We start from the raw sequence: 10,244 nt of genomic DNA on the forward strand, positions 1-10,244 counted from the left end.
TTATAAAACGCTGTGGGAAGACCGGCAAGCAGCAGGAGGCAACAACTGTACATCCATACGTGTATTTTTCTTCACTGCAGACTTTATTGCTTATGTCCTGTAATTGCAATTCACAAAATCAGGTATGAACAAACTGTAGACATTGTTCTGAGGCGATGTGATAGAGGCCCAAAGAGAAGCCCAATGTTCTGTACAAACCTATTCCACTGCTCCCAATTAGGACATTCAGAAATGTTTAGGTTCCTCTGATACACAGGACTCCTTAAACATTTTATATACTGAGAATAACACATTATCACTGGTCTCCAGTAGACAAAAAAAAAGTAAGAAAACATTTCTGAGTATCTTAAGAGGAGATAAAAGCTGATTAGTGATCAGTAGAATATGTGTCCAAGAACCTGGACTTCTGTTATATCAGTGAAGCAAGATGTCAGGCCATAAACATAAAGCATGAAAAACTGAAACAAAGGGAAAGTAAAGTTTTTGGCAAAATGAATGTGACTTCTTTAAAAAAAAGTTCCAGTAGCTTACTTGTGTTTAATTAAATGCACAAAAACGTGTATTTTCCTGACGAACAATAATGCCGAGAGACGCTCAAACCACCACATCAAATCTGATGCTTCATCAATCAAAAAAGAAAAATGTAAAATTATATATCTGTTAAGGTTTTGGTGGATTGTCTTAAAAGTATGTCATAAAAAAAGGAACAATGTACACTTTCTTTGTGTGGTTTCAGTTTATGACAGTAACAGAGCAAAGGAAAGAAGCCATGAAGTCAAATTAGAAAAAGCTGCCTGTCGCTTTCTCCCACAGGAAAAAATGACGGAGTAGCTGGCGTATACACGATATGAGCAGACGTAAAACTGCTGCACTTTGTTTTATTAAAGGCACAATGTCAGGATGCTTTTGTAACAAATACCCAGAGCTGATTTTTCACACTCTCTGCTTCTCAGTCTTTAAAAAAGGAATTCAAACAGCAATTTTCCCAGGTCGGTGGATTTCAATAGAACCACAAGCAGTTTCCCATGATGCAACACATTTTTTCTTCATTCTAGTGTTTTGTTTTTTTGTTTCTATCAGTCATCCATAAACAGAGTGTCACATGGCCCCCACCCTGGCCATATATGTGTCTCAACCTCCTGGCTGATATATTTGGATCAAGCAAAGGCACAGATGTGTTTGGTAAAGAGGCAATTAAGAGTCAATCATGATTTCAAAGGCAGCTCTGACCGCTCCCAAACTGAGGAAACCTCAGAGAGGTGTGGCACTGAGAAGTCCCTGCTGCACACACACGCACACACACATCACATGTTCCCTATGAAGTTCTTGTTGGACTGCTGGGCGTACCACTGTTGCCGCTGTTTGCGTGCCTCCACCTCCGACAGCAGCGCCTGCCGGTACGCCTCATAGGACTTGACGATGTGTTCGAGCTCCTTCATGAAGAGCAGCTTCAGCATTCCCTGGTACGTGTCCAGGTCTGCCAGCTGGAACAGCTCCCACTTCAAGATGTGGTCATACCTGATGTAAAGGAGAGGAGAGTCACTGTACCTTTAAAGTTACCCTTTGGGCTGGTTTGAAGATCTATCAGTCACTTCTTTGTGACAAAAATACTTTTATTTGGTAAGATTTTTTTTCAGGGCTTCTCTATTCAATATGTACAAACCCTGAAATAAACACCGATTTGGAATGCAGTTTTCCACAAATAAACATACATGTTTTTGAGGTATTAAAAAACACTATACAATAAATACATTACATATTTAGGTACCTAAGGATAAACATCATGCTTTTCCATTTCCATAAGTATTGTCAATTGACCAAAACTACCAAAAAATACTGATTCTACACTTTTGGAAGGAGCTTGAAAATAACTCGCCTATTTGGTTACTATCAAAAAAAATTATGTCCAGGATTAAATAAAAAGTAGAATAAGAAACTTAGAATTATTAAGTTGAAATTTTGAGATACTAACCCCGAATTTTGACTTATGGGTAGCATTCCCCCCCGCCAGTGGCTTCCATAAATTCCTCCTTTTAGTACCTCTCTTTGTTTGTACATTTACCGATTACTGACTGACCAGAATACTATTAACTAGACAAATGTCAGGTAAGACTGAGTTAGACTCACTTGAGTGGTGCACGAGCATACACCTGCAGCCAGTCTGGGATCTCGGCTGTGTGGTATGGGTTAGCTGGCACGAGGACTGGCTGGTTCCTCTCTGCAGGACGTGGCTGATAGGCCACGGGAGGTGGTAGTGGTGGGGGCTGATCGTAACGAGGTACGCTAGAATACAAAGAAACATCATCTCTATTGTGATGAGGTAAGTTTTCTACTAAGTAAAGAAGTAGTAGAACTTTAGTTGCTTAAAAAACTAAAAGCAGCGTTTTTTAATGCTTCATACCTTGGAGCACATGGATGACGGTATTGTGCCCTCTTGTTTATGTGATCCACATAGTAGACCCCAAACTCAGCGGACTCCACCTTCTCCCAGCCTGGAGGGAGCCCCTCCCTCTCGAGAGGGTGGCTCCAGTGTGTAGTGTTAGTGTTGTGGTCGATGTAGTACTTCCTGCCACGGATGGTCCAGTCAACGGTCCAACCGGCCGGAAGGGGGAGGTCCTCCCCTGTCAGACTGGACAGGTTCCCCAGAGACTTGGCCTGTATTCGACCTATGGCTGAGAAGAAAAAACATTTCTTTTTTAGAAACCCTAAGGGAGAGGCAGAGATGTCTGACCAATCATACAGAGGAGCAGCTGCTGGCTAACAGCGCCCCTGGGAAAGAAGAAATATTTGGAGAAATTTCTTAAAAACTGCCTGTGTGGGAAAGTGTCATGTAAAGCAGAGGACAGTACAGAGTTTAAACTTTAAAACTAAGATTGCTCGACTCTGTGATTGTTGTGACAGAGGGCCATCTTATTCTAAGTGACACTGTGTGATGAATGGTAGGAAATGGGATTGTTGATACTTTTAGACAGGAAGGCAGAGAGCTCTGCATGGCCAGCCATACACACAGGGCCTTTCACTGGGCGAGAACAAACGGCTGTAAGAGCCGACAGCAGAGAGGGTTCATGCAGCGGGTCCTGTACTTTTATTGGAGAATAACGTCAGCGAGGAATGTCAAGTCGACAGCTGTGTGGATGTGGATGAGCGTGACTCAAAGCAAATGAGCTTGCAGAAACCAAGAATTCCAAATACAGGGGAACGCTAAAGGATCTCAGCGAAATGGCGGCTACAATCTGATAAATTCTACGCTAGAGTGACAGCAACAGAGGTGGAGCTCTTTGCCAGCTGCTGAATGAAGGGAAGGAATGTGTGAGAGCTCCACAGAAATGCACTCCTCCTACACCACCCCCCATCTCATCATCATGATCATCATGTTTGCCCTTTCCTTCAGAAAAAAAAATGCTCACAGCAGACCTAAAGCTCAAAACATCACAGGAATTTCTTAGATTACAGTGAGGTGGGCTGAATGAAACAAAGTGGGTAGACTGATAACATCAAGTTAGGGAAAACACCACTGAAAACATGGAAAGGAGAGAGAGAGAGTGAGAGAGAGAGAGTCTGGGATAATTTATGAAAACATCAATCACACACAAGAAAATAACATATGATTAACTATACCAGGCTCATCCTTTCAGGGTTTGCAGAGGGACAACTTATGCCATTTCTGTTTGACACCTGGACTCTAGTAGCTCAGCAGCTTTTTGCACAAGTTCAAAATAAGCCTAAATTGTCTCATATCAACCCCTTTTATCAGGTGAGGAACCGCATATGAGATCAAGCTATGTGACAGACAGTGACATCTGATAAATCTGCAGTGGCCCAGAACTTTTCAAACTTCCAAACCTTCACCCCTACCTACTCCTACACCTGTGGTCCTAACATTAAAACAGTGGTAAATTAATGAAATGCTCAGATTATGTGTTTGCAACATTGTTCTACATGTTGAGACAGGTGTTGTTTTATGTAGGATTTCCATAAATTAGTAAAATTTGTGGCATGAAAAGTACAGGCCATTTACCATTCTTAGTAGATATTTATTTGTTATTTTTTGTTTTCAGTAAATCTATACTTATTGACTCAAAAACATTCCGTCCCTTTTTTTGCAGCTGTCTGATCAGGTTGTTTATGGAAAGAGGGAAACTGCTGTTGTGTCAAAGAATCATGTCACAGAACAGGACAACCTGACTTGAATTTCCAAGTATTTCAATGAGTGCCCTATTAAGAGTTAAGCCTTGACAAAGCCTGTCACTTCATCCACAGCTAACCCCTCTTTCTTTTACCTGGCTGCCATTTGCGAACAGGAGATTTAAACAACAGGTGTGTGGGGCTTCAGTATAGTATAAGACACCACTTAAACAGTATATACTCTTTTATTTCCCAAGGGGTTGCCACACAAAACCTTCATACCCGATTTGGCAGAGATTTGGCAGAGATTTTCCAACAGATGCTTGTGTGATGCAACCCTCCTTATGTGGGCTTGGGCGCTACCTTGTGCTTCTACCCGACTGCCTGATAGACCAACAAAAGGACAGGCAAGAGTAGCCCACAGACCGGTTGTACAACATACTTTGGACACTGTCCAACAACAGACGGTCTCTGCAGGTAGATGGGCCAGCATGCCACCCCCACTGAACAATAATTTCAGCTTAAACCAAATGTGTGACCAACTACATCACAGAGCCACGCTGTAATAACATATAGTGGCATTGTACTGACTGGGCTTCGTACACAAACATGCTGCAGCATCTCAAACCTCACTGTGTGTCAAATGTAAGTATAATGAGATCAGCACATATGTAACAAGGATGATTCATGCCAGCGAGCAGTTTGAGGCTGAGACATTTGACTGGGGGCAGTGTGCAAATTACTAGTTTGCTGGCAGAAAGTTTCAGCAAACACAGAGGTGAAAAATGCAGAGCCTCTAATGCTTGTTTAACTTTACTCCAAACAAGGCTACGTGATAGGCAGGCCTGACATAATACTGAACTGTATACATGACGCTGACAAGCCAGCCACAAAATAAAGAGTGTCTTTATGGTAAGAGGAGGACAAGAAGCATTCCCGTGCCCCCCCCAATCTCAATGTAATTACACTTACATCATCGCAATGTTTACAACACAGAGCAGTAAAATAAAGACTGAAATAAAATTGCTCTTTTCAATTTGACAACTAGTGGCCTGCATTCCTTTCAGAGTAGCCTCTGTGTGGTTGGACAAGAGTTCTCCAAGAGGAAATTTTAAAAGTTGTAGAGTTGCTGATGGGATGTCAGTCATAAACTTTCTAAAACTAGGTGTTTCTTGCTTTTATCACTAAACTTCCCTTAAAATATATAAATAAAGACATGAACAGTGTTAAAAGGGAGCTTCACAAAATAATGTAAAATCTACCTGAAGGGGGTCTGTTTGGAGCTGGGGGAGTATGTTGTCGGGGATGTCTTTGGAAGTTGTGCTCATTGTGCTCGTAGTATCTATAGTCTTCAGGAAAGCGGTCTGGGACTCTCCTTGGCTGGCGCTGCTGCTGCTGTTGATGTTGCTGGTTTTCATAATAAGGTTCAGAGGGGTAATAATACCGGGCATCTCCATTCTCAGACATGGGGCTCACGTCTGTAAGGAAGGACTGTGATGAGCCTCCATACTCATGCGAAATGTCTCCCAGACTGCGAGGCAGGTACGGAGGTGCAGATAAGCGGTGGCTCTCTGTGCGGGCCACCTCGTGAGGAGTCTTCTGCACATGGGTACGGAGGACACTCTTGTTACGGGACACCACAGGTTCCCGGCTGGGTGCCAAAGGGTAGGAAGAAGGCACCATTTCTGGCAGAGGGACCTCTGTGCGTCTCGGTATAGTGGGTCCATGACGGATGAAGGAGGGCATAAGATCTGCAACCAGGTCAGCAGAGCAAATGTCAATAAAAGGCAACGCAATATCTGGGAGCTGCTCATGCCTGATGACTTGAAAATAAATAAATAAAACACCATAATAAAAACAGAGTATTTTACTAATAGGAGCCAAATCGCGTACTTTTACTTTTCATACCTGAATTATAATATTAACTGACTCTCGAATAAAACATTTACACGAGAAGGTAATTTAGTAATACCCACATTTCTACAAAATACTGCTAGTTTCTATAGATACTCTAATAGAAACAGCTTAACAGCAGCTATCACAATAATCATAAGTCAGTACAGACACTAAAAATACGTTTAACTAAACTAATCTACTAGTATAATATGCCTTTAGCTGAGTAATTTAAAGCTGTAAGCATTATCTTGTAACTACTGCACTACAACTGGCGCTCATGTAGCATTTAGCTACAATGACTATCATCCTAGCTGTGTTTGGTTAGACTGTACAGCATTAAACTGTTTTTTACAATCGTGGAGCAAGTATAAATGTCCCCAGAGTCGTTCTACAGTATTTGTTAATGCTAGCTCACTAAGGTTTAACAGTGTTTAACTTTAACTAGCGAGCAAGTTAAGTGATGCTATTCGGGGCTAGCTGATAAGCTAACCACTTGTTGCGCTTACTTCTCAGGAGCGGCGACGTTTCCTTCTTCACATACTTCCCGTGTACCTCGGCTGGTTTGGACGCTTCGTTCTTACTTTTCTTTCGTGAGAGCATAACTCCAGGCTCGGAAAACATCAACAGCACGGTGGGGTAAAGTCATGACACAATCCTTCGACTTTGCAACCATACCGGCCAGTTAGCAAAGCGCGGAAAGTCAACATTTTTCCCCGCAGCTTTGGATTAGCTAGCCGCAGTTAGCCAGCTAACTGAAGCCACAGGGAGCATCTGTGCTGCTGCAGCGGGTACAGTCCCACTACTGGGAAGTCCTTCCATCTGAAGGAGGAGGAGAGAAGAGCACAAACCACTGTGGGGCCCTTCGGTGACATAAGCACAGTATAAACTGTACTATAGTTAGAAAATATCCGTTAAAATTTTCCCATAATTTAATCACTCACATGGCAAAGCTGAAACTAATAAAAACTAGGCTAAAACGGCACAGAAGGAAGCAAACCCCCCTCTAGAAACTAAACAATGTAAAACAAATATTCAAAACAAAATAAAAAAAAAGTCATATTAAAATGTATACTAGGGACATTTAACCAAATACTAGTGGGGTATATGTGTATATTTGAGCCTGTGTGGATTGGAGAAAATCCAAAATAAATTCAAACTCTTGCACCCAACTCTTGTTTTTTTAATCATTAAAGATGTCTGCTCTTCAATAAGTTCATCCTAGAAAAACATCCGCTTCAAGATATCAATAACAGCCCAAAATCACCACGACTTTCATGCTCATGATGAGTGTATGTAAACTTCTAATCACAACTGTATGTCCAGTTTAGTATCCATTGTATTAATTTACAACATGCTTATTTACAGTACAGTATAAATCTCTTTCTGTTACTTATACACGTTTTCATATATATTGTTTAATGCATGTCTTTTTTGTGCAAACTGTGATCTTTTAGACTAAAGTGACTAAATTTCTGGCCACACCTGTATGCATAGCTGGACTGGCCATCGGGCATACCGGGCATTTGCCCTGTGGGCCGATGGTGATTTTTTGTTTTTATGGGCCGATGATTTTTTTTAAGTTATTTTTTTTTATAACAGTATAAACAATGACAGATGGTGGATTGGCCAGATGCTGGCAGATGTGTAAACATAACTCAGTTGTTTGGCGGTGGCTGTGGCAGAGCTGCCACAAGAGGCCAACAGGTGGATGAGGGAAAGGGGAAGCAGGAGGAGGAGAGACCCGAGGTGGCCGCCGGTCGGAGTGTCAATCAATCAATCAATCAATCAATCAATCAATCAATCAATCAATCAATCAATCAATCAATCAATCAATCTTTATTTATAAAGCACTTTTCATACAGAAAAAATGTAGCACAAAGTGCTTTACATAGTTAAAAGCAGCCCACCCCACCCTCCAACTCACTCCCCACACTCTCAATACACATATATCCCCCCACCCACACCCACCCACACACACGCGCACACTTAAAGAGTAAAAATTGGGCTGGGCTCGCATGAGCCAAGTGAGGAAACATTATAACAGAGAGCCGTCTGCACCGGGAGCCGGTCACAGACCGCAGCCTCCGGGCTGGGCACACAGCCGGAGGGAGGCAAAGGAACCCCCCAACCAGGCTGAGAGGACCCCAGAGACCCAGCAGCCACGGTCAAAAACAGCCCCGGTGCAGAGAGCGCCCTCCGAGGAAACACTGGAGATATGACGCAATACGATGTATACAGGGTAAAATGATAAAATAAATAAGAACAGGATACAATATAAATATAAATATAAATAGAGTAAGAAGATTAAAAAATGAATAAGAATAAAATCAAGAAATATTAGGTAAATCCTAAATTAATAATAGAATAACAGGATAGAATAAATAAGCATAAAAAATAAATAAACGCTAAGTAAAAGCTAAATTAAAAAGGTGGGTCTTGAGCCTGTTCTTAAAAACATGTACGTTCTCTGCGGCCCTGAGCTCCTCCGGCAGGCTGTTCCACAGACGAGGACCATACCACTGAAAAGCTGCCTCTCCGTGAGTATGTGTCCTGACTTTAGGGACAATCAAAAGGCCAGTACCAGAGGACCTCAGGGTCCGCGAGGGTTCGTATGATAAAAGCAGATCTGAGAGATAAGAAGGCCCAAGACCATTAAGACATTTAAAAACCAATAAAAGAACTTTAAAATCGATCCTGAAACACACGGGGAGCCAGTGCAGCGATTCTAAAACCGGTGTAATGTGGGCCCGCCCTCTGGTCTTCGTCAGCACACGAGCTGCCGAGTTTTGCAAGAGTTGTAAAGTTGAAATATTCTTCTTAGGAAGACCAGAGAGCAGGGCATTACAGTAATCAATGCGACTGGTAATAAAAGCATGCATCAGCATCTCCGTGTTGGCCCGAGAGAGAATAGGGCGGACTCTGGCTATATTTTTTAGATGATAAAATCCAATTTTGGTTACATGTTTAACATGTGGGATAAAACCAAGCTCAGAGTCAAAAATAACACCCAGGTTTTTCACTTGTAGCGAAGGACATAGTGAAAATGCCTCTAATTTAGACAAGAGTTTCTCTCTCTGAGCCTCAGGACCGACAATTAAAACTTCAGTTTTGTCCTGGTTAAGCTGTAAAAAGTTTTCTGCCATCCAAGATCTTATATCCAAGATACAGTTAAAAAGGGCATCCATTGGTCTGGTGTCATCAGGAGACACGGAGATGTACAGCTGCGTGTCATCAGCGTAACTGTGGAAGTTCACTCCATGCCTCCTGATGACACTGCCGAGAGGCAACATATACAAATTAAAAAGTACAGGGCCTAGAACCGACCCTTGAGGCACACCACATGTCATTTTGTGGATCTTAGAGGAGCATGTATCCATACTCACCATAAAAGATCTGTCAGAGAGATAGGAAGTGAACCAGTTGTGTACAGCACCAGAGAGGCCCACCATGTATTTTAGTCTGTTTAAAAAAAAGTGTCAGGTGAACTGAACTTCAGGTAAGAAGTTATGACCTGCAGTCTATCTGGGTCAGATATAAACCAAGTTTAGGTGTAGTTTATTTTCGTTGTGCTGAGTTTTTACCGTCAGTTACAATAACTTGTACTGCGTACTAGCTTGACGGAGTTTCTATACAGCTGGGTGGGTGCTATACTGATAGTGAACTTTATTTTATTCATAAGGTTAGTTAGTAGAGTTGCCAACCACGCCGTAAAAACCGAATCGTCCTGTATTCAGAGAAAATAATACACGTTTTGTATTTAGGTGAAAAGGAACACAGTTTGTCCCAGACTTCAGCTACAATGAAAAAAGACACAAAGCTGGATTTATTCTCTTTATGCTGCAGCTGCCTCTTCTTCTCTCATTCAATCGTGAAACTGATCAATGATCAGCTGATCGGCTTTTCTCTCTTGTTTGTCGCCCACTTCGCGCCAGAAAGAGGAAACCAGCGGATGTCGCGCTAAACAACAGCAGCACGTTTAAGCTTGATCAGCTGTTGTTAGAATTTATTTAATATCAATTTCTAGCATCAGTTGATGTTTGCTGGAGCTGTAAAAGCTGCTGGTCATGATATCGGTTTGGTTATCTGGCGAGAAGGAAACATGAAGATGAAACCAGGAGATGTCCTTACGGGATCATCAGAGCTGAACAGGTGATGGAGAAACAGGTTTAACTTTTAGGTGACATGAACGAGTTGAAGGGAAGTTATGAACTGTTTCTGAGAGA

General features: G+C 42.0%; 1 protein-coding gene across 1 annotated transcript; it reads right to left on the reverse strand.

Moving 5' to 3' along the window:
* Nucleotides 1-60: 60 nt before the first annotated feature.
* On the reverse strand, nt 61-6,854 carry sav1 (salvador family WW domain containing protein 1). The gene is made up of 5 exons (XM_026151519.1): nt 6,528-6,854; nt 5,388-5,876; nt 2,402-2,672; nt 2,128-2,283; nt 61-1,518 (listed from the first exon to the last, which is right to left on the reverse strand). Exons 1-5 carry the CDS (start codon nt 6,640-6,642, stop codon nt 1,305-1,307), a joined length of 1,245 nt encoding a protein of 414 aa, XP_026007304.1. The 5' UTR covers nt 6,643-6,854; the 3' UTR covers nt 61-1,304.
* Between the last annotated feature and the right edge of the window lie 3,390 nt (nt 6,855-10,244).

The sequence above is a fragment of the Astatotilapia calliptera genome, chromosome 19, assembly GCF_900246225.1.
Source record: "Astatotilapia calliptera chromosome 19, fAstCal1.2, whole genome shotgun sequence".
NCBI classification, from domain to species: Eukaryota; Metazoa; Chordata; class Actinopteri; order Cichliformes; family Cichlidae; genus Astatotilapia; species Astatotilapia calliptera.

What these genes read in the sequence shown, in the direction of transcription:
- sav1 (XM_026151519.1), bottom strand. Translation starts at nt 6,642, where the DNA reads ATGTTTTCCGAGCCTGGAGTTATGCTCTCACGAAAGAAAAGTAAGAAC. An exon ending in TCCAAACAGACCCCCTTCAG is followed by an intron (nt 2,673 to 5,387) that starts GTAGATTTTACA and finishes TTTTCTTCTCAG; the next exon opens with CCATAGGTCGAATACAGGCC. An exon ending in CGTCATCCATGTGCTCCAAG is followed by an intron (nt 2,284 to 2,401) that starts GTATGAAGCATT and finishes TTTGTATTCTAG; the next exon opens with CGTACCTCGTTACGATCAGC.